Source organism: Lethenteron reissneri, chromosome 47 (genome assembly GCF_015708825.2).
Source record: "Lethenteron reissneri isolate LAM-NWPU_2019-01 chromosome 47, ASM1570882v1, whole genome shotgun sequence".
Taxonomy (NCBI): Eukaryota; Metazoa; Chordata; class Hyperoartia; order Petromyzontiformes; family Petromyzontidae; genus Lethenteron; species Lethenteron reissneri.
Window position 1 is genome coordinate 2409702 of NC_083825.1, and position 24728 is coordinate 2434429.

At 52.4% G+C, this 24728-nt stretch overlaps 1 protein-coding gene across 2 annotated transcripts; it reads left to right on the top strand.

The window, feature by feature from the left end:
* The first annotated feature begins 1490 nt into the window (after positions 1-1490).
* Positions 1491-23829, top strand: LOC133354324 (protein phosphatase 1K, mitochondrial-like). 2 transcript variants are annotated; one of them, XM_061571067.1, is made up of 9 exons: positions 1491-1825; positions 7096-7220; positions 10020-10311; positions 14510-14703; positions 15349-15449; positions 15994-16159; positions 17676-17820; positions 18392-18526; positions 19529-23829. In XM_061571067.1, the coding sequence occupies exons 3-9, from the start codon at positions 10057-10059 to the stop codon at positions 19658-19660; spliced, it is 1128 nt and encodes a 375-aa protein (XP_061427051.1). In that variant the 5' UTR covers positions 1491-1825; positions 7096-7220; positions 10020-10056; the 3' UTR covers positions 19661-23829. The 2 variants fall into 2 exon arrangements, with proteins under 2 accessions (XP_061427051.1, XP_061427052.1); XM_061571068.1 differs by lacking the exon at positions 7096-7220.
* The last annotated feature ends 899 nt before the right edge of the window (positions 23830-24728 follow it).

Sequence of the window (24728 nt, forward strand, 5' to 3'; positions counted from 1 at the left end):
CCCGACTGAAACGTTTGTGAAAAAGAGCTTAACAGCTCATCGGATTCCTCCTGCAGTATAAATAAATATTATGATTCTGTTCTTCTTGGTTCTTTCGGTAAAGTCACGTAGAAGGGAAGTATTTTTATTATTTTATTACTTCCCTTCTACGTGACTTTACCGAAAGAACCAAGAAGATGAATCCCCGCAGTGACGAAAGCTTTAAATCGAAAATTATGATTCTGATGTTACTTTCCTATGCCAGGGAGCTCTCGAAGAGCCCCCCTCTCTATGGAGTGCTTAACATTGGACGTCAGCAAGTAATGGGGCCGTCCATAAATGACGTCACGCGATTTTGGACAATTTTTGACCCCCCCCCCCCTCGTCACACGGCGTCACAAAAAGTCAGACCCCCCCCCCTCAAATGTGACGTCACAAAGCTCTGCCCCCCCCCCCCAAATAAAAATGCTTCAAATCGCTTTAAACTATTGTCATTGTAGTGCATATTTAATGTGGCGCTGCACTCTGATGTTGTAGGACGTCACGCACCTGGGGGGGGGGGTGTCAGACATTTGTGACGATGTGTGACAGGGGGGGGGGGGTGAGAAATGTGACGTCACATCAAAATGCGGAACTTTAAATGAATATAGACAACACGTTCTATCTTCTTGGTTCTTTCGGTAAAGTCACGTAGAAGGGAAGTAATAAACTAATAAAAATAAAACATAATAAAATCAAATAATTCTCACGACGTTTCGGCTACAACGCAAGCAGCCGTCTTCAGGTGAAGAATGAGACACTGCCAAGCTAGGAGCTTATATATACGCTGGGTTGGAGGTGCAAGAGCGCCTTAACAAAAAGAATGTGCATATCAAGAGGAATTTAGCATATTCATGGGAAAATGCGTAGGAGGTCGGCGGGGGGGGGGGGGGTTTCAAGTCATATTATGCCCATGCATTATGCAGGATCAGCAGAACCAACACGTTCTACTTAATTAAATGGACTTTTTAATAAATGTTTTCTCCTACAACATCAGAGTGCAGCGCCACATTAAATACGCACTACGATGACAATAGTTTAAAGCAATTTGAAGCATGTTTCATTTTCAAAATGGAAATATGGTTTTGGGGGAGGGGGGGCAGAGCTTTATGACCTCATATTTGAGGGGGGGTCAGATTTTTTGTGACGCCGTGTGACAAGGAGAGGGGGGGGGGTCAAAAATTGTCCAAAATCGCGTGACGTCATTTATGGACGGCCCCTAATAACAATTGCACGCACGTAACACTCTCATCGTCGCGGTGACGAGTCCAAAGAGGTCAGGGGAATTGAAACGTCGAGGGGCAAGTCTAAAAAGGGGGAGGGCAAGGGGGCTCGTTCCTCTCCCGTCCAATCACAGCGGGATCTCGACCGCCACGTGGTGTGCCAAAGCTCCCGATGACGTCACGACGGGAGTCACGTGAGGCCTATATAAGAGCGGCGGTCGTTGGGGAGCAGCGATCAGACCTCGCCGACGCGCGAGGAGGGAGGGTCGTTGTTGGTGCTGCAACTGCACGCGGCTCTGTTAACGTACAAATTATCGTCTTTCTTAAGGGTTACGTTAATTACAGGTGACAGCTACGTTGCAATAGCCTCGAGCGAATGCACCACGCAGACATTGTGCTGGCGTGGGTGGTTTCCCGCCCCCTCTTCACCTCTTCAAAGTTTGGGAGTTTAATGCGATAAGCGTGGTGCGTGAGGCGCTCCGGTGAAGGATATTTATTTATTTGAATTGGTGTGCAGCTGAAGAGTTGAAAGTAGAAGGCAAGCTGAACCGAGTTTTAAAGCGCGATCCGGGAATGGATTAAGGGTAAGGTATAGAAAAGTCGACGTTTCGGACCGGACCCTTTTTCACAACGCGTTGCTTTGCCTTCATCCGTGCGCAGAGCGTCTTAGGCGACGGTGGCGTTATTGACGCATGTGTTGAGTTTTGTTTAGTGTGTGTAACTTGTACCGAGCCAACATAACCGAAATGTTTAACTTAGAGGCGAGGTCGGTTAATGCCTGGACATAATGTACAGTGCATGTGTTATGTATACAGTACGTCTACGCCGTCATGCATGTGCGTGCGACATGCGTGTACACACATTTGCTATGCCAGCTTTTACGTACGATTTAGCAAGCGTTGCTCGCGACGACAACAAAAGGCATTGGCGCGATGACTTAATTGCACTGAATAATTAAAATATCGTCGTGTTGATATTTTGCGCGCACTGTACGGTGTGCGACAATGCAGCTCCCAACGCGCCCCGTGTGTTTACTACGGACACATTGCGTTTGAGCGCAAAGTACACACACGTGTCGCAGTGACACATGGGCATCGTGGTGGGTGGGTGGTGGGTGCCATGTGCCTCTAACCTGCGTGTGGAATCGCAACAGAGCCGTGATGAGTGCGTGTGTCGATGGGTGCTGCGTTCAACAGCTGCTCACAGAGAGGGCGGGGGGCGATCCACACACCATGGCCACTCGTGCGTACGCATGTAAACACAGACCCACGCTGCCTGCCATGTCTTCCTACACTCATCCTCTCCACTCAGCCCGCTTTCTTCTCCACTCTCCCCTATTCCAGGGGTGGGAAATCTCATGTCCACCGGCCGTAGCCGACTCACGACTTCAATTCACACGATCCCGAGGAGGCCGACCAAACGATATCTTTCCGTTCCTGTCTGGTCGTCGGATTTGATTCCACTCTGCTCTCGTCATCATCTTCTCTCTGATCTCCCCCCGTGTCTCCACTCGTCCTCTACTCTCTGCGGTACACTCAGCCCTCTCCATTTCACCAGCAATCACCCCTCCATATCCCTTTCTTTGCTCCTCCTGCCCTGCAGCGTTAATTGATTTGTTGATTTATTTATTGATTTATTGTAGTCGTAACTTTCATCCACTCATCGTCACTGTAAACTTTGCAATCCTTAAGCCAATTTAATGGCGAGTATATTTGTCACTAATTTGGTTAACACATTAACGCTTGAAACCCATCGCAGCAACAGGAGAATGTGCGCAGGCTGGAAACGAATAGATTTAACAGCACGCAAATGTGCACTTGATGCCCACAAACGGCAGGAAGGGCTTGGATTGGGCTGGGTGTTAATTCATTCCAATATTTTGTTAGGCTGGGCAGTTTCCTCATATCCTCCTCTCAATGTGTAACGTACTTCCTCTCTGCCGCATGTGTTTTCACCTGATTAACATGAACAGGAATCGTGCCCGACACCGCAATGCAGGACCTTTCTGTAAACCCGTCTTTCTTTCCTGGGGAAACGATCATAATAATGCAGGAGAAAAGAAGTTGGTTCTAGATGGAGCAAATGGAGATTGTTTTTTGCGGAGAGCGGAAAATTTGGGCAGCTGTAACTTCAGTGCTAATCGTCATGAAATTGGTTCTCATTTTGTGGCTATGACTTATCCTGGAACCCAACTTTTGTGCTGCCAACTTGCTATCACAGCTTATGTCATCAATAGTGGCAGCCAGTTTGCCAATATTGCATTGTCAACCAGTCTCGTGTTGTGTTAGATTTTGTTAAACTGGTTCTTGCTGCCTGTCAACTCCTTCCCCGTCTCGGGCATGTGTTAATAGCTTTATGCTACCGTCATACCGGTGGAGTGGTTGGCATGGGCCCTGGTGCAAGCCATAAAATAGGGGTCCTGCCTTTCTGTCCGCCTTTCCGGGTATGGGGTCTTTGTAGCACGGCATCTGGGACCCTCCAGCCTCTGCAACTGGTGCAGTTGTACGACCTGCACACTCAATGTCTGTGCCACTCTGTGATAAACCGGTGGTCAATGTGGGCCGGTGTATGATGGCACTTCTGACGACAACAGACAAGTCTTCCGGCACTGTGCAGAACAGTTCCTATCCCAATCCTACACTATTTCCACAGAGGGGAAGTGACTGTGAGTGTCGGAGTGAAAGGGTATGAGGGTTTGTACGAGCGTGTGTGAGTAGCAGTGAACGTTATCTGCGGAGCGAATAGGTTTCATACTTCTACATTTATGCTTTGACCACTGATAATTAATCTTGTCACTGTGCAACAATCTAGAAAGCATGGTGAAGGAAGGAAGGAAGATGATGAGCAATAATGGCAAACTGGCCGGCACAATTCATGGCCATAAGCTGTGAGTTGGCAACACACGGTTTGGGTAGCAGGTGAAAACCTTCAAAAGGGGCCATCCATGTAGTGGGTACGCAAAAATCTGTCAACTTGACCCCTCTCCCCCTCCCTGTACGCACGCGTACTTTTTACACCCCCCCCCCCCTCCACCTGCGTACATACGCTTGACCCCCCCCCAGAATCCTATATTTAATCCATGCAGAAACGATTAAGGATTAATAATATTAACGTGTTTACGCAAATAGTCCACCGCCGGCTGCATTAAAGAATTAAGTTGCCTACCATTAAAACGTTTGTCTCATGTCCGCTAGGTTCAAACGCCGACTGTACCCAGTCGAACAGGTGACGCATTATAGGAATTTCGTCAACACGCGCAATGTCAGGTCGAAGCACAGCAGCGTGATAGCTGCAGTCAGGGGCACGGTGGCATACAAGTAACACCTCTCCCACAGGCCTACTTCTCCTGGTAGTACTTGTCTGACAACTGAAGAAACTGAACTGTGGCTCATTTCAAGGCCAATGTAGACAAATTATTATTATCGAGGCTTCACCCCCCCCTCCCCCCGTTTCCTATGCGTACGTACATTGTCAGTAGACCCCCCAGACGTAAGCGTATGCATTTGGGTTAACCCCCCCCGCCCCCCTCCATGCGTACGTACTAAATGGATGGCCCCTAGCCACAACATCTCCTAACCTCCATTTATAGCTTTTTTGTTGTTAGATCTAACCTCGTTGTGAGATTACTTAGTTTTTTCACTGTGGGACAGGTACGCTCACCACATTTAATAATAATATGAATAGTGCCGGTGAATTTTTGTTTTGTCCACCAAAGCCTCACCGAGGCTCAAGGGGTGTCCTGCTGCATTGGAGGGTTTGGCAAATTCCTTGTGTTTGCTTCGTGTGGGAGGAATCAGAAAATTCCATCTCCTGGCCCACATCTCAGCCACACACCTACAACACTTGGCAAGGCCAGATGGTGACGGGCCAAGTACTCACCAGGCTCCATCCTGCTTAGCGGGCACATTCCGGGCACGTTCCGAGTGATTTGTTACAGAGGTCATGTCAATAGGTCTATCTTTCCCTTCTGTGCTCTTGGCTGTCTGAAAATCGCGCTAATGTTTTACGCAGTGCAAATATGGGAACAGATAATCATCCCAGGTAGTAGGCTGCCAAAAAAAACATCGACTAAAGATTTACAAAGCAAAGATAAAATAATTACAGGGGGAAAAAAAACACATTAACCCACACTCATCAATTAAAAATAAGTATCGACAAGCGTTCCTGTGGAGAATTTTAAAAAGCAGCAGATAAACAGACATTACAGCTCTTTTTTATATTTGTCCACATAAAAGAAACATTCTATTCCACATATCACCCCACGCAGCCTTCTGTGAGTGTCTGATTCGACAACATTGGTTTTATGTGATAACTCTGGACCAGTTTCGTCATTCAAGTGTCAAGCCAGGACTCCTATCTAACAGAACGCATCCTTGCCTATAACCATCTGGCAGTTCACCAGCATTGATTCATAACAAGCCTGACTGCTGATGAGACACAATGTCAAAACCGGTCCAGAGTTTGAGTGAACGTATGCTGCTGAAGAGATGCACTCCCAGACATTCCTCGATTGCTCAATAACAGTAATAGTGCTGTCCTGTTATAGAAAGGTCAATTTGGTCAATCCATTTATCCTTTTTACTTAGCATTCACCTTCATCCAACCAGCTGGGGACCAGGTGAAATTCCTTGTTGGGGTATGAATGAGCCTGAAAGCACTGGGATTTATAAAATAAATGCCACATTCTCTGGATTTTATGAAGATCCGGAGACCAACGCACACCCCTACCTCGAGCCCTGTGTCAGTAGAGTTCTACTAACCTGGTCACACGCGCACACATCTACTGGATTACAAGACGTTCCCCCAACCATTGCTTTAAAATACACGGCGGGGAAATGGCACGTCTGATAATCGAGACAATACGGGACCACTCTGTGGGTGGCGAAATGTGGACAGGCCAGTGGATACACTGGCCCCATGATGGGAAATTGGAATTTGCAGCTCTGGCTCATGACCACGAACAGAGATGAACACCGCGCGTTGCTCAGCAGAGAGACGTTCGCTTCGGCTGTAACTGTGAACGGGCGCTCGTTCAGCAAGCCTTGTCGAGCCACGAGACTACACACGAGGATGTAAAGCTGGCACTGCTGCTATATATAGGTACAATAACAGTGCAGAGCAAGACTCGTGGCTCATACCACAGTCACTCTGCATTATAAGACCCACTTCTTCCCTGCATGTGCTCTATGAAGTAGGCGTGCATGTGTAACCAGATATTTATAACTCTATTGTTCGGGGGTGCGTCTTTCCTTCCCGAGTGTTTCATAACTCAGAGAATGCGGTGTTTATGGCGATGTTGCCCTGTGGTGGTGACTGGCCAGCCTCACCACCAACTCCCAAGTCCTCACAAGCTGAGGCCCAACTGTTTAATTTCTCCCTATCCCCATCAATAGAGAGTGGCCAGGTGGCCTAGCAGGAATTGCAGTTTACGAGTTCAATTCCGGGTTGGGGGTCGACTCGCTCAATCGTACCTTGGGTCAATCAAATGATTACCAGCTTGTGGGGAGGTCGGCAGTGGTTGTTGTACAAAGAGATTCACCTCTGCCAAAGGAATGTGGCATTTCCACCATTGGCTCTGGATTGCAAACAGATGAGCACCAATGCCTCAACGCTCATTTGAGCAGTACATCGCTTTGCCTTGACCATCAAGCTTGACCCCACTGAGACTCGCAGTGCCCTTGCCTATAAGAGCCGTCACACGCGACGTTGGGATTGCGTAACCTGCTTGCGACTTATACACCCCGGGCTCGTCAAGAGTGAACTTCTCCGGGGCAAGCCCGTTTGCACTAGACCGGACGACTGGATGTAACGGGGTCGATATTTCACCGTGTATCACTTTCCTCTCCCCCCGCAGCCCAGATAACTATCAGGACGACGAGGGGGCAAGCCTTGAGCAGCTCGCCCTGCTGTTGGACACTGTTGCCCCACCTACACACGCACACACCTCTCAGCTCCCCGGCGGCGCACGTCACCGTTCAGGTACAACGAAGGTGGCGACGCTGCTGAGAGTGCTATCACGTGTCTCGCCGTGCGGTCGCACTCTCGTTATGCGATCGCGCGTCTCGCTATGTGGCGATGAAGTCACGGGGTGCTCGGGTTGCGCAACAACACGGTTGTTTAACTCGGCATTGACCCGTCCGGAGCGGTTCCCTCCTGCGCAGACCGGCAGTGCGCGTGTGAGTTTACATTCGAGATTTCTTACACGCATCTCGGGGCACTCACATTCTTTATTTTTTACACAAAACGAGAATACATCGGGTGGCACGGCACTAGAGCAAGCGACTCGCATTCAAAAATAGGTTGCGAGTTCAAATTCTGGTTGGGAATTGACTCGGCCCATTGTCCCTCCACGAGTCGATTTAAATGAGTACCACTCTGTGGGGAAGTCAACAGTGGTGGTCCTATGGATCGACTCGCACCCGTGCGATGAGAATGAAGGCAATGCTCACGTGGACAGGAAGTGGCTTTGACTTCGTCCTGTGTCTGGAATATACCTCTGTGTGTGTTTTTCTTTCTGGCCCTTATTTGTTTATCCGATTTGGTCGTTAGGAAACAACTAGCGGCCTTTACAATAATGACAGCTCTCAGCTCTCCGCGTTACGTGTTCTCCCGGGGTATGTCCTGTGCCCCCCCCCTTCGTAGAATGGAAACGTGCGTATTTACAGGCAGTGATCTGACCCACACACATTGCGTTGGTTATATTTATATATCGCTTGGCCCCTGATTGGTCAAACCTGAACGTGGGACACACACCCTCGTGTGTTCTAACACTGGACCCTATGTGCCCTTACCGCATGGACTTGTACGCCACGTGTGCTATTAGTAACAGCCACCAGTCATGGCTCGCAGCAAGAAGTGGCCTGGGTTTGATTCTCAACTTTGGTACCTTTTCTGTGTGAAGTTTGTCTGTTCACCTCCTGTACTACAGTGAGTGAGTGTGTAGAGTTGGTATGCTCTCCTTCTCTGCATGGGTTTCTTCCTGTATTTCCATTTTCCTCCCATAGCTGAATAAAAAACACAATGTAGCTGGTAATGGCCAAAAACATCCCCATACCCAAAGAGTTACCTGCGTATTACTCACTTGGGATACCCGTCGCAGCAACATCACCCCGTTACTCTGTTGTGTTATACAGGTAGGAACAACAGTTCCACACTGCCCAACAGGGATTATTTGTCTGTCTGTCTGTCGTGCATAGCCACGCCCTCGATTTGTATTTCATAGAGCGCTGCGGGCGGGCTCGGCACCACGTGACGCACCGCCCCACGCAGCTTGCGCAGCCTGACACGGTTCGCACGAATGCGCTGTCCAACCAAGTTCCTACCTGCCCACTCCGAAGGAATGTGTTACCAGTGGTTCTCAATCAGCGGGGGGTGCAGGCTGAGGCGGGATTGACGGGCACGAGAAGTTTCCGACATGCGCGAGGAGAGCGGCAGTGCCCGCGTTGCAGCGAAACGCTCCCGATGGCTGTTTTTTTACCGCTAAGCCTGGAGGCGCCAGGTTGTTTTTCCACTGCAGAATCCGAACTGCGCCGCTAACGTCACGTGCAACGAGCGAGATGCGCGTGGATCACGTGGTGACTTGCAGACTTGCCCATGAATGGGGCAGGGAAGGGTGGCTGTGGGGGCGTGGTGCCAGGTGGTCTTGATGATTTGGTGAGGTGAGGGGTGTGGGAGCACGATACCCAAAAGGTTGGGACCACCGTGTTATACCCATTTTGACGAATGCAGCCACTCTAAGTATCCCCCACAGTGGGTAGCACATTACTGGGCCACATCCGAGCCAGCGTTGGGCAATCCTGCGTTCGTGTCAAAGTATCGGTGGCGAAATTATATTCATTGATGTGTCCCACCCGTGACCTTCCGTGCTTCAGCACTGTTGATGATGTGAAGGGCCAGGCACCGCCGCTGTTGATAATGTCAACCGCTCGTGTCTGCGTCACTCTCGCCTGGTCACCCGGCCGTCACGGGTGCCGTATTGATGACGCACGTCACTGTCCCGACCCCTGTCTGCGTGTGTCTCAGTGTCTCGAGATATGTTTGTGTCTCTCCTCGTCTTTCAGAGTATCTCACCCCTGTTATGTTCGGGGGGCCCTCCGCATGTGGCCATTTAGTGTCCATTCTCATGTCTGTCTCTCTCCATGTCACAATGTGTATGTCTCTCTCTCCAGCTCTGCCTCCCCGTGTCTCTCACCATCTCTCTCTCTCCATGTCTCTTTCATCTATGTCTTTATGTCTCTCTGTCTCTCGCTCCCTCTCCGGCTCTGTTTTTCTGTCCACGTCTCTGTTTGTCTTTCTGTGTCCCCAATGCACCTCTCTCGCCGCTGTTTGCTCAGATCCGCACGTAACGTTGAGTCAGCGCCGGGGGGCCGATGACTGCTCGTGAATGCGACCTCCGTGTATGCCTCTGGCACCACCACACGTCACGTTTTGGCTTGCGGAATCCGAGTGATGGCACGTGGGACTTGCGGCGGTGGGGGGTGGCGCTCCGGTTACAGGTCCCGCAGTCCCGTGCTGCGTGCGGCGCTCCAGTGTGTTTACGGGCACCGGGTTAGAGTCACATTTGGACAGCCGTGCATAGTTAGCTGCGGTGACTCCGTCTTTATAGCAACCCGAACCTATTTTTTTAATTAAACCACAAATTACTGAATTGAGAGATACAAAATAACACTTAACAATGTTGCCCCCTACTGTGAAAACTTGGCAGGACCCTCCCTGAAAAAGAGCCCTTTGACTCGGAGGGGAAGGCTTTTGTTGTCTATTTTGTCCCCTGCCGCGCAGGATTCGGAACCGACTCGGCGCCGGCGCCTACCGTGGGATGGCCGCGCTGCTGGTGCGGCTGCCCAGGGGCCGGCACGCCGCAGTACTCACCGGGGCCTCGCGGGGGGCGGGCCGCCCCCACCGGGCCGCCCCCAACCCCGACGGGCCCCTGGCGCGCTGCTGGCTGCACGCGGCGGCGCGGCGGTGGCGCGCGCGCTCGGAGCGGGACGACCGCCCCGCCGTGTGGGACAACTTCGGCATCTGGGACAACCGGTTACAGAAGGAGCCCATCATGCTGCCGCCCAGCATCAAGGTGTGTGGGCATCGCCGCCACCGTCACCTAATGTCACCTCCGTGTCGCGAATTAATCAGGAATAATGACGCAGAGCACCTTGCATTGCTTTTCATTTCAACGATTCAGAGGGCATCCCCCTTGGCAGTTGTTCCCGTGCGGCACAAGCTGACTCAGCACTTGGTCTGCAAGTGGACTTTATTCTGCCGGTAGGGGGCGACGATTGCTGCCGTGTATGTGATCCCAATTGAGTGATTTGCCGTGCCATTGTTTTTATTTGCCAAATTTGGACTGTCCCTGCTGTGACACGAACCCACGTATGGGATCTCTAATGTCTCCTGTGAAGTAGATGGCTTGTATTTACTCACAGTATTAACAAGAGCAGCCTGCTTGATTCGAATCGCGAACCTTTGCAAGCGAGCTGGCAAACACTACCACTGGGCCATGTCACCACACTCGATAAATAATAAGAACAGTAACGATACTTTGCAATGTGTAATTTTTATTTGTTAAGCACACTGTTTTAATTATGACACCTTTTGGAGACGAGCGGGAAGGCAGCCAGAACCAGTATGTTCCCAAGCTCTGTGATCCTATATTGCCACTCCCCATGTCATGTCGGTCACAGGGGTCGTTTGACCATACTTCACCATGCAGGTCAACGTGGGTTGGTGAAGGGAAATCTACCGGTTCAGTTGTCGCTGCTGGCATCTGGGACAACCGGTTGCAACGGGAGCCCATTCGGCTGCCGCCCAGCCTCGGCATTCCAGAGTCGCATGACCTTTGATTAAAAAATGTAAAAGATGAGAAAAATGTAAAGGCGCAACCCTGCAATTGCTTACTGGTGCCACTGCTGGCGGAAGGGCCTCCACTAGAGGGAGCTCGAGAAACGCCGCTCAAGAGTGTTTTGGTCCACAGTGCGATGTATGTAGGCGGAAAGTGCTGTCACATGCTGCTCAGGTGCGTCATGTGTTATGGGGAATGGTGGTGCAGTGTTTAGCGCACCGCACTACGGATCCGGCTACCTGAGGTCAATTCCCACTCGCAGCCAATACCAGCATCAGTGACGAATATCTGAATGGGTCCTGGGCCTCCTGTAGGTCCTTGAATGAGTACTTGGTGCGGTGTGTAAGCATCCCCACTGGGGAGACAAAGGTGGCTGGGCGCAGTGCTTGTTACACTGTGCTGGTTACACTGTCTTCTTGTGTGTCATGTTTGATATTCGTTGGTGCTCACTAACAGCACATTGCTCCAACAGTCTTAAGGCTATACGGGGATCTTTGTCTTTTCTTATGAATGTTGTGTTGGGGGTGGAGCTGGCATTGACAAGAGCTTGGGGGTGTGTACGCCCACGTAACCTCAATATGAACGCGTCTTGTTTACACACTCGTGCTGCCCCCTTGACGTGAAACCAGCCCAGGTGGTTTCCACGAAGTGCGTGGGGTCTGTTTTATTGTTCCGTGACGAAATCGGCCACCGAACCGAGAACGCGGCGCAGCGAGGAATGGAAAACCGCGTGTGGGTAGAAGCCGCACACGACCGCCGAATACCACGTTTTATATTTCCAGCAGGGAGTTGTGTTCCCGTCGGCGTGTTTAATCTGCCAGCCAAATGACCACGCGCACATTGCTTCAGAGTTCACTGGCATTGGCACAAGCAAGCATGACTCTTGCTGATTAGACATTGAATGTCGAAACTGACATGCTGCCGATATCATGCACTTTCAGGAGGACTTGTTGCTGATGGGATGTTTAGTCAAAAATATATATTTTTGTGCAGATTGACTGCTATGGGAAGGAGGCGAGTTGTCCTGTCCGCCAGGGTATCTTGATTTGAGAGTCGACTGTGGTTCGGGTCATGCTGCTTTCCGTGCGATTGCCGATCTCTGGCCACGGCAGCGCACGGTGCTGGTTAAGTTGCATATGAAGGGAAGAGTAAAGTAGACGGGGAAAATCTGCGGTGAGGCCCGGCGTTTGGGGAAACTCTTTTCGGCACCCAGGGCGACGTGGCCTGGCGGTATCGCAGAGGTTCGCAGTTCGAATCCGTCAGGCCGCCCTGATTATTACTGCGAGTGTATGAAAATGTAAATACCACGTATCACAGTGGATTTTAAAGATCCGGTGACATTTGAAAAGAGAAGGGCCCGTTGTGTACTGGCATCGGTGTCCAAATTTGCCAAATTGTAAAATACACAGCAAATGACTCAATTGGGATAGCACTCAGCAACATCGCCCCCTCCTGTGGAACTACTTTCATGATTCACGGCGGCATGAGGGCCTTTGCTATGAAGAAGGGGCATTGCCCGAACGTCGCCTATTGTATATATTTGTACTTTTAAGGCGACAGCGTTTGATCGACAAACTTGTATATATTTTGGACTTATTTCGTACCGTACGTAGCCAACCGTACTTATTGGAGGTGTGTGGGAAGGACAACAAACTAAACACCAAAGTCAGTTCTAAAGAAGTGAGTTTTCAATCTGGATTAAAAGCGTATCGCTCCATTGGCTTCCTAATATCAGAACGAAGAGCGTTCCAGACGGCCGCAGAAGCGCATCTGGAAGCGCGAGTTTGTTATTCGTGCTTGTGCACCACTGCCAAAGCAGCAGCACCAACCACTCTGCTTGCTGTTCACTCCAGGCCGCTTGGTTATGTTTATACTTGAGCAGCCGTCATTTATTCCACGTGGCCTTAATATCTCTACCCCCTACCCCCCCCCCGGCCAGAGAACCGTCATCTGCCGATTACTGTCAGGGCTTTGGCACGCGCACTCGTCAGCTCAACGAGATCTCTCTGTTGCATCAGCCATGGGCGCATCGTTAATGCAGTCGGTTGATTTCCCCCTCGGCGTTTCGCAATGTGATTGTCAGGTGGGACTGAAGCGTGACTATGTGTGCATGTTGAGACTTATTTCACCGTACGTAGCCGACCGTGCTAATCGGAGTTGCGAGGGGAAAGATAACACAAACTAAACATAAAAAGCAGCTCTCAAAGATAGTTTAGCTCCAGTGGCTTCCTAATATCGGATAAACTGTGCCACATGTACTGTGTAGTGGCTGAACGTCTTATTGATAGTTTATTGCTGTTGATTGTGTTGGGAAGGAGCTGCTTGCTGCGTAGAGAAGGAGTCCAAGCATCAGCTGCAGGAACGCAGAGCTCCTCCTGCCGTTCTGGGTCTGGTACTACTAATGGCGGGGCTGACACAACCAGGCTTATTAAACGATAATCGGACTCGTTTATTGGTAATCGGTTACCGATTATGTGAACTCACAAACCGACAATCGATTCCAGTGGGGGGCGTTCGTAGGAAGCGTACCCACACTTTATCCCACGATGTCACCTGCCGACGAGGTGTGTAGTACCCCTTTCTTCTGCTGGGTGGACGGAGGGGTGGGGGGCGGGTGCGGGAGGGTTTGAGAAACCTCTTCCCCCCTTGTTTCAACTGCCGCGCCTGGAGGAAAGAATAGAACTGGTGATGTCTGGACTACAAGTCCAGTGTGCTGACCACTACACCACTCACTTTTGTTTCCCAGCTAAAATCGTACACACCTTACATTTGTTGCTGGAGACATTTCAAACCGGTGACCGTTTTTTTTTTTTACGGGGTGTTTCATGCGATTTCTCGTTAACACCAAAAAAACAACTGTGCTGACAATCGTTCTGAACCACACCTGGGCCAAAGCCCGACATCGTCGGTAGATGTTCGTGGGCAGTGGGAGTGGACGACGACCACACCTCTCACCACCTTCTCCTTCGGAGAGCTCCTGCAAATGTTGTGTCGTCGACAGCCGGCCTCCAAAGTCTTCTCTTTACAGCGTCCCACCATTAGCCCCGCGGGCTTCCTCCTGCTCGCTGACCTCTGGGTGTCGCTCGATGGCATGGCTATGGAATGTGCAGGCAGCGCGACTACTCCTGGGCCCACGGGCCAGAAGGGGTCCAGGATCGCGAGCTTGAGTAGATTTGACAGAGAAGCCGTGCCAGCCCCGACCTCTCCCGCGGCGGAGCGGGAAACTTGCCACGCGATGGGTTTTTCACAATGGAGCACCGCCGTAGAACGTCGTCAGCTCGTTAGTCCTCGCTCGTCCGTGCGCAGCCCGGCTAACCCATCCCGCAGCTCAGCGCGGATCACGTGGGCTCGCCCGCAGAGCCGGGCGGTTAATATCTCAAAGCCCCTCCCGTTAATTCTTGAACAACCCCCTCTCGTGCGTGTGTGTGTGCAGTACGGCAAGCCGATCCCGCAGCTGAGCCTGGCACGTGTGGGCTCTGCGAGCCAGACAGGCCGGCGCTCGGCCAACGAGGACCGCTGGAGTGTGGGCGCCGTAGACGGCACGGTGCTGTACTTCGCCGTGTACGACGGGCATGGGGGCGCCTACGCCGCCGAGTTCTGCGGCGCGCACATGAAGCGCTGCATCCGGTAACGACGACCCCTCCCCTCCGCCACACCCAGCACCGGATCCTGGGGAGGGCGGGGTGGGGTGGGCCCTGGTGCCGACTGCTCCCCCCTTTAGAACCCTAAGTTCTTGCAGTAGGGGGCGATCACTGCTGTGTATATAGCACCATTGAGTAATTTGCGGTGTAACTTTTCTAAATTTGGATCGGGATGCCCGGCACACATTGGCCAACTCGTTCGGATGTTAACTACCTCGCCTGGTATACAGGAGGTCGTGGGTTGGATCCCGACCTTCACACCTGTTGTATATTTGTGTTTGCATGTTCTTCCCGTGGTCGCGTGGATTTTTCTCCTCCGGGTCCTCCGGTTTTTCCCTCTATGTTTAGTATAAAAAAGCATTTCAAATATTTGGCTGCCAAAGATTTCCACGTGATAAGCCACTATGTTGAGCTATCATTTGAGACAAGGTTGCTTCTGATAAAGAGCCTTATAACTCAGTAGGTCTTACCTGGTAAAATCAAACATCGTTTCTCGCTTAGTTTTTAGTTTAATGCTCATTGCCAAGCAGACGGCACACATCTGTATAAATACACACCGTGTTATTTACCGGGGCAGCCTGTTAGATCCAAACCTCGGACCGATACCGAGGCCCGCGTTTGCGCGACGCAGGCACCTGGTGGAGCAGGAGGAGGACCTGCAGGTGGTGCTGCGCCGGGCGTTCCTGCAGGTGAACGAGGAGTTCACGCTCGCGGCCCGTGCGCCCGGCAACGGTGAGGAGGAGCCACCTCGCGGGCCCCGCTCGTCACACGGGCTCCAGGCGCAGTCATTCGAATAGCAACAACAATAATCTCTGCTTCTTGGTTCTTTCGGTAAAGTCACGTAGAAGGGAAGTATTAAAATAATAAAAATAAAACACAATAAAATAATTCTCACGACGTTTCGGCCAAAACGCAAGCAGCCGTCCTCAGGTGAAAACCAGGTCCGTCGAGGCGACAGAGTCTGAATGTGAGAATGGTTTTATTGTGTTTTATTTTTATTATTTTATTACTTCCCTTCTACGTGACTTTACCGAAAGAACCAAGAAGATGAATCCCTGCAGTCACGAAAGCTTTAAATCAAAAAATAATCTCTGCGTTTATACGGAAAATCAAGTTGCCTTGCGTCGCAAATCGACGGATGTAGCTTGGGGGGGGGGGGGGCGGGTGGGGGGGGGAGTCCTTCGCCCATCAATGGATCGATCGTGGCTGATTTGACGTCGACGACGATCTTCTTACTTTAATTCACGTATCCGTGCGAAATTGACTCTGGCGACAGAGGCTCTGCTTCCGTGCGGCACCACGGCCACGGTGGCGCTGCTGCGCGACGGCGTGGAGCTGGTGGTGGGCAGCGTGGGGGACAGCCGCGCCATCCTGTGCCGACGCGGGTTGTCGCGCAAGCTCACCGAGGACCACACGCCCGAGCGCCGTGACGAGAAGGAGAGGTACCGCTTCTCCCCCCCACCTCTCCGCCGCTGCTCCCGCCCTGTCTGCGGCCACCAGAGGTCGCAAATGGGTTTTGATTCCTTACCCGTACCCGGCCACACCAGGGTCGCAAATTGGTACCCGTACCCGGCCGGGTATGGGTACCCGTACGCTACCCGTACCCTACCCGAAATGAGTGACAAACGGTTACTCTCCGGTGACTCACGGCCTACCCGTACCCGTACCCGGCCGCACCAGGGTCGCAAACGGGTACCCGTACCCGGTCGGGTATCGGGTAGGGTACGGGTATCGGGTACCCGGTTGCGACCTCTGGCGGCCACCCTCCTTCTAGCTGTTGCTGTAGTAGAGCAAGTCCGTCGCGAAGGAAGGCGCCGCTGTTGCTGTGTTTGACAGGCGCAGGCTGCTGCGGTTTCACAGTAAGGGGGCGATGTTGCACCTGCAAACGCACTTTAGTAATTGGCGGGTAATTTTTGGGATTTTGCCAAAAATTTGGACAGTGACGCCAGCACACGGGCCTGTTGTTTTCGAATGAGATCAGGATCTGTAGCATCCAGGTTAAGCTTGAAACCGAACCAAATGCGATGTTTTTTTTTACATGCAGACTGAGCTGAGACCTCCAACTAGCTGCACATTAGAATCCGGTTTAATCGTGGGCGGTTTCCTGGATTTGAACTCCGGTTCTCAGCAGTGCTGGGCCGGCGCTGTGACACGGTGCAAGCTGCAAGAAATAACAATTTTGAGAAATGGCAGCTGGGAGGAAAAATGTTTTCATTTTGGGCAGAGACCACATTTCCTGGATCAAGAGCGCGGGTTTATCCGGCTGGGGCCTCTGGGTGCGCTGTTTGTCCTGGGCTCGGAGGGTTTGTATGAAATCGGTGATGTCATTACAAAGCAAGCCGAACGCCTAAGCAGAGGAAATGAAATGACAGATTGTGACACGGACACACACGCACATGGGTGTATATGAAACGTGTGCGCGTGTGCGGGACAGCCGGGCTCCGTCTGTTACGCTGGGGAGTAAAAATAACCCAACAACCCCGGCCTTCCCGGGAACTGAACCAGTAACAACATTGGCAATTTTGAGCATGGGCCGAAAGACCCAAGATGTCAAGTGGCCAGCAATAAACGGCACCATCGCAGTTGTAATAGACAGGAGTGTAACACGCTTTTGAATGATAAGAGTTTGCGACAAGAGACGATGATAGAAGGGATTCTAGAGTGGAGCAGTGCGTGGGAAGAAGAAGAAAGGTAATGCGAATCGGCTCATCATCCCTCCGGAGTTGTTAAAACGAGTACCACTTTGTGCGAAAGACCGACAGCGGTTGTTCTATGGAGAGACTCCGCCCCCACCATAGGATTGTGCAATTTTCACCGCTGGCTCTTCAGGGCTTTAAACAGGAGGTGAGCACAAATGGTTCAACGTTCATTTGAGCAGCTGAAGATCACTTGGACTCGGATGGATGGATGGGAGAGCTCTTTCCTCCCCTCACGCTTTGTGTTACCGTGGCGGCGCAGGATCCAGAAGTGCGGAGGCTTCATCGCGTGGACGAGCTTGGGCCAGCCGCACGTCAACGGGCGTCTCGCCATGACGCGCAGCATCGGCGACATCGCCCTCAAGGCCGTGGGCGTCACGGCCGAGCCGGACACGCGCCGCATCATGGTCGCCGCACGCACACACACCGCACGCACACACGCACGCACACACGCACACACGCACGCACACACGCACGCACGCACACCGCACGCACTGCGTATACACTGGGAAAAAATAATTCGACACGTTCGTCAATAAACAATGGTCCTTTGTCACAGCATGTAAAATGTGCTATGATGGAATGGCTGCCACACACGACCTGCCTATGGACTCTGTGGAGGACTCATTGTACTCCTGGGTGGACAGAGGATGGGGTGGTCGGGGGGGGGGATGCAAGGGGTTAAGAAACTTGCAGTATTGTTTCACCTGCTGCGCCGGGAGATTGAATGGAATCGGCGACCTCTGAATTGCAATTCCAGTTTGCTGCTCGCCCTTCCAACCGCTGTGGCAGCTGCCACCTCCAGCTGGAGGACTGGAGGAGGCCGCGACTCGAAGGCTTGTGGCGATGCGGGCGACGCTACTCCGTACGGTCTACTGGAGTCGTCCCGTCGCGGTTGTCCGTGGTTATTTTTGTTTCCCGGCTGGCGAGAAACCCTCCGTGTAAAATTGACTCTTTTTTTTTTTTCCCCCGCTGTAGCTGAAGCACGGGGACGACGGCTTCCTGGTGCTGACGACAGACGGCATCAACGTCATCATGAACAGCCAGGAGATCTGCAACATTGTGAGCCAGTGCAATGAGCCCTCCGAGGCTGCCCAGCTGGTCGGTGAACAGGTACGGCGCGAGCGTCGGCCACCCGGAAGCGCGGACACTAAACTAAACAATTTGTATTTTAAACTATAAACTATTGTTATTTTACTTTACCTGGTATAAGGCCCCCTGAGCTGTATAGCTCTTTTTCAGAAGCAACTTGGCCACAAATTATAGCTCAACGAAGTGGCTCATCGCGTGGAAATGTATAGCAGCCAAATCCTCTTAAATGCGTTTTTATCAATGTGGAGGGAAAAACCGGAGGACCCTGAGAAAAATCCACGCAGCCACGGGGACAGAGACACGCAAACTCGAAATATACAGCAGGCGTCGGGGTTGGGATTTTGAACCCACGACTTCCTGTATACCAGGTGAGGTAGTTAACATCTCACTCATGCGATCCGCAAACGATGAGAAATCCCAACCCAGGAAAAACGTCACCGCCGGGATAAAGTTCTTTGGGATTCGTCGCTAAAACCCCGTTTGGAGCCCGGGACCTCAACACTGCTGCTGGCTCGGCATCTCTCTGCAGCTGGATTGGTGGCCCCTGACCCCCGCGTCTGAGAGTTGTTCCATTGTTTATGTAATCTATCACTCTACAGATGACATGCGCCATTGCTAAACTAATCAGATATTATGAATATCGTTGGGGGCGGAAGGTGGGAGGGGGGGAGGGGGAAAACGTGTGACCTCTCTTTCCACGTGTGTCGCTGGATGGGAGGTGAATGGATATCGTCAGCAGGGTGTCTGTTATGCGGGCCCCGATTTATTAAAGAGGCCGAGAAATCAACCACAGAAAAGTCGCCCTGTGGCCGCACAGGGACCGCTTTCACCGTTTCCTAGGAGATGTGACGCTGCAAGTCACTTGCCGCGTGTCAAGCGCTCCGAGCCGCCCCGGCGCAAAGCAAGGCACTTCATCAACAACAATTCGCTCGCTCACCGCTGTTATGACGATGGCGATGTTGCTGCTGCTCCTCGACTCGCCGTGACAGCGCCGTGTCCCCTGTGGCGGTGTGCATGACGCAGGCCATGCAGTACGGCTCGGACGACAACACGACGGTCGTGGTGGTGCCGTTCGGCGCGTGGGGCAAGCACAAGGGCGCTGAGGACAGCTACTCGGTGGGGCGCACCTTCACCTCCAGCTGGCGCTGGGCGTGACGCTGCCGCCAGGCACCGGGCACCCGGCAGCCCCCCCCCCCCCCACGGCCCCCAGGGCTCACGTAGCGTTGAAGGGAAGTCCGCCGTTCGACGGAGATTTTAAAATATCGTCTGTTTCCGCGAGTTATTTTTTTAACACAGGACAATTTTCCCGTACGTGCTCTGTGTAAATATCAAACGTCGCACTTTTTACATTTTAGGAAGTACACAATCTTTCTTGCACTTGTTTTGATTTAATTTTGCTGCTTGTTCTCAAACAGAAGCTCAATTTTTGTTTTGTTTTACGAACCGGGGGTCGGAGCCATGGCGCTGTGAACTCTGCGATCTGGGTTCAATTCCCAGCCAGTGCTGACATCGGTGGCGAGCGATATCTCAACCGGCCCGCACTGACCAGCACGGCGATGTTATGGTCACATGACCGTCGTCAGAGGCAGAGCGTGGGGAGGCCTTCATCCAGCAGTAGATTGATAACGGAATGAGAACCGTATATTATTGGCTAATTTAATGATCAAAACCGGCCAAATTTGCAACGGTCACGGAGCTCGTTGAGCACGATGCATCTCTTCGATAGGACCTCGTAAAACAGCTGGCAAAATCGCGACGGTCATCTCAATGGCAGGGGGGCGGCTGTTACGTCAGTGGTGGCAGTTTGTACAATAGTGGCGTGTGTGATGCAGCACTGAGGGACGGTTCTCTTTTCAATTACCAGTTCACCTAATAAATAAATGCGTTGCAGAATGGGGGTCGCGAAACAGCGGCTTCCGGGTGCTGCGAGTGCGGCTCACTGTATGCGCAGACGCGTTGAAACCTCTCGGAGCAACTTGAATTGAAACGGGAAAAAATCTGCGGAAGCGGCCCGGGTCACTCGCCCCTTTGCAGCGAAGCCAGATGCAAGTACTCTGGGGGCGCTCCCGCCAATTTCCAAATGTAAGAACTCCATTTCCACAGCGGTGCGAGAGAACCGGCCACGTGGCCCGCTCGGCGCACGCACCCCCGGTGTGTCTGTCGCTAGCGCCGGAGAGACATGTTCTAGTGCACGCGTGTCATGTGGCGCCCGGCCCCGTTGAAGGTGTTGGTTTGGCGTAGGGCAGCGACGGGCAACCCAGACGTGGGCCACCAGCTTGACATCGTGCTTGTCCGCTAATCGTGACCCCCACGCATTGCCCCTAGACACGCTGAGACTAGGCCACCACGAGGGGCTCCACGGGCCGCAGGTTGCCCATCACTGGCGCTGCGCCAGGAGGTTTGGCCACCCCTGGTCCCGACCGTGAATGTGTGCCGCGGGAGCCGACGGAACCACTGTACCTCGGAGCACATTGACAACCTCGACGCACAAACACTCCGAAGCACAGCTGCGAGTTGGATAGGTGGCATTTAAATATGGAAATTATACAAAACTGTAACCGTACAGTTAATTCATGCGTGGCTTCACGGGGTTAGGCTGAGCGTCGAGAAGAAACGCTCAACGGGCGGCCGACACTCGCGTTACAAGCGGACGCGTTCAGTTCCGAATGTGTTCACTCTTCTCAAGCGGTACCGTACAGTGTTTATATATTCTGATGTGTTTGTACGGTAAAGTGATAGTTGGCGCTTTGTACGCCGTCTTGAGCCGGCTGCGTGTGCACGATGTAAATAGTGACGCCGTGGCGTTCAGGCGTCGTCGGCGTACGGCTCTGCGGGCTCGCCTCGCAGCAGCCGAACCTTCTTGTAAATATCCGTCTTGGTGGCGGTTGACGATGCTGGCCTCGCCCGGTGACCATCTTTGTAGTCTGCGTTGTACATTAGCCGCAGGAAGTCGCACGGCAGCAGCGCTGTACGTACTGTAGTGTCTCGGCCGGGCTGCAGATCCCCTGCACCTCTGCAAGGGACACGCGGCCAATTGGGTTTTCTTAACAGCTGTGAAAATATTTAACAGAGAACCAATTAAGACTTAATACGTTTGGCGGGCGACCATACGTTCACACAGCTCAGTCACTGCAAGATGCCCTCGCAGTGGCACAAGTGGCTGAGCGCATTACAATTTGGTACGCAGTGTTGCTAAGTTGACAAGATTCCCTCCTCTCGTTGCCCGATTAGTGTGGCTAGGATGTTAGTAATTATAGATGAATATTGTTTGCAGGCTGTGTTTTAAGTGGTAGGCCAAGGGATGCCACTTGTGCGGGTGTGACCCGGGCAGCCCAGGAATTAGCGCGTGTGTTCGGGTGGCAGCAGGATTTACTTTGTGCCAAGATCTGGAAGAGGGGTGTTGCTGTGTTGGGCTTCACTGCAGGATGTTGCACACTTCTGCTAGACTTGGGCTGACCGAGGAATCCATCTGGGTTTATCCTGCGGAAGAGGTTGTCCCCATGCGGTTGTGAGCAGTGTGAAGCCAAGTTGCGGGCCTGCTGTTCCTGTGCCCGGGTGAACAACGATTACCTTGCTGCAATGGAAACCGCAAATCATCTCCCATTGTGACCGGCCCCCAGAAGTGGTTCACAAACTTGTATCCCTGTGTGTCTGCCCAACTCTTAGTCTTGATTTTGATGTACGTACTGATCTCGATTATTTATTCACGTGAAATGTAGATGTATGTACATTGTAGACCCGTGTTATATAGGTGTCCGTGTACATTTTTACTGTAAGAAACAGATGGAGCACTTTTCCTCTTGTCAAATGTCGCCGCCGTTGCGATCTGCGAGTGGCACTCGTGGGCGGCTGAGCGGAGAGCAGATGCTGGTGGAAGTGATCGGGCTGGCACGTTACAGCAGTGACTTAACCTCGACATGAAACAAAGTCTGGAGATGCGCTGTGCAAAACATCGATTCATCTCCATTCTAAAAGCTCGCAAAGTGTGCTGCATTGAGTGGTGGACTTACACATTTATTTGGTTGGATTCCTCAAGGCTCGCTTGCTTGTAATGGGTTCCTATTGCAAGTAACTGGTTGGATGCTACACTCGGCACAATGTAAAAAAAATAATCGGTGATAATTGCGAATAAAATCGTGATAGTTCATTGGATAACAACGGTGACCTGGAGCATGGCGTGGGGTTCAATTGCTCCCCCCCCGCCCGCCCCTCACCCAGTGAAGGAGGAGCGTGCACAGAGGAGCTAATTCTACTTTGTTCTTCAAGTGGCCTCTGCCACTTTCCGTCAGCCTCAGCCGAGCCACGTGTCCACGGCAGCCGCCACGCACGCACCCGTGATCCGTGACCAGCGGTGGGGGCGCGCGCGTGTCGGTATGCGCGGTGGCGGCGCCACTGCACAGCCCGAGGCCACCTGAGCGACATCGTACAACCACGGCCCCAGCTGCTGCCCTTGGGAGTTTGCCTCTCTGTTTTCATTTTGTACAGTACTCTGTTTGGATCGCACGCGCGGCAGCAGTCGTTACTGCTCCTTGCTGCAAACTAAAGCCCTCTCGCAGGGCCAGGTGCCGAGCCAGCTTGTGCCGCACAGGGACAGCTGCTGCCGTGGGTCTCCTAGGCAAAATCGCTCGTGAATCATCGCTCCCCCCCCCTACTGGCAGATTAACGCCCACTCGCAAGCCAGGTGCTGAGCCAACTTTTGTAGCCTGTGCCGCACAGGGACAGCTACCACAGGCTGCCACTGCGGGTCACCTAAGCAAAACCACTCGGCAATCATTGACCTCCCCCCCCCCCCCCCCTTACTGGCAAACTCACGCCCGCTCGCAGGCCAGATGCCGGAGTCACCTTGTGCCGCACAGGGACGGCTGCCACTGGGTGTGCCCTTTCGAGACGTGTCGAGGTGAGAAGTGATGCGAATTCGCTCGACGCGCGTAAAGAGAGACGCTCTGGAGACGCCGCGGATGACTTTGCGTCGTGTGTCGGGTGGTGCTTTCGGTTCGGCGAGACGGAACTGGATGCACTTCTTTGAGGACTGCTGTTGTGGGGTTGTCCAAGGCATCGTTTCTGGTGGCCCTGGAATTAAACACGAGTCGCGTCACAATGCAAGACGACGGTGTCATTTGCATGCATTGTGGGTTTTTGTTTTATCCCCATTCACGTCGTGATTTTTTTTTACTGCGTTGGAACCCGGATCGTAGTGCATTGTTGGAGGTTGTTATTGCGTGAGTTCTGTAATGTTCGCGTGGCTTCATTGAGTGCGTTACTCAAGTGGTGCTGTAGATTATGTTGCAATATTGTTTGCTCACTATCCATTAAACACGCACAGTATTCATATCTATACAATTGAGTCCATCTCACTGATAAATGAACATGTTTGTGCATGGTCGTCACCCATCCAAAGCACACTCCAGGCTCCACCCTGCTGAGCTCTCGAGGTTTGACGGAATCGGGGTGCATTCCGGGTGAATCGTGTCGTGGGTTTCCGCCCGTTTTGGAGGAATCGGCGGTCCCAGTTTGGGCAGTGGCTGCACATCAGAAGTTCCACGATCGATATGTGCAGAGGATGTCTGCAGGAACGATCATGCAAAAACTCACCCCCCTCCTCCAAGAAAACACATTCCTGCGGAGGGAGCTGGTAGGAACGTTGGGTTGCTCGGTCAATGGCCAGGGTCAACGGCGGCGTGGTCTATTCCGCGGGCACAAGCCGGCGTGAGAAGGTTAAACGTTGAGTTTTATAAGGGCACCACGGGGTGACCAGCCCCTCCCCACCCTCCCCACCCAGCCCCCCCTCCCCTCCCCACCCAGCCCCCCCTCCCCTCTCCACCCAGCCCCACCCTTCCCATTTTTGGATGCATGACGGACGGACGGATACAATAATCCCCTGTGGGCTGGTGTAACCAGGAGGTTCCTACCAGTAAAATAATTGGCCTAACATCCCAATGCTTGGCGAACCTGAATAAAAAGTTCAGATTCGGCAGGACTTTCCTGGCAAAACAAGCATTTATAAAAATAAATAAAATCCCAAAATAACCTGGGATTCTCACAGCCACCGTGACGCCACCGTCACCTCCGCGAGGGCCTTTAATCGCCGCCTCCTGTTGCTGCACGCGTGACCTTCGCGTGGGGCGATGACGACGACGACGATTCAAAAACAACACCGCGCCCTGGCCTGGCTCCCGAACAGCAGCGCCGCCAAGCAGCGAACACCCCGGGACTGGAGCTCGGG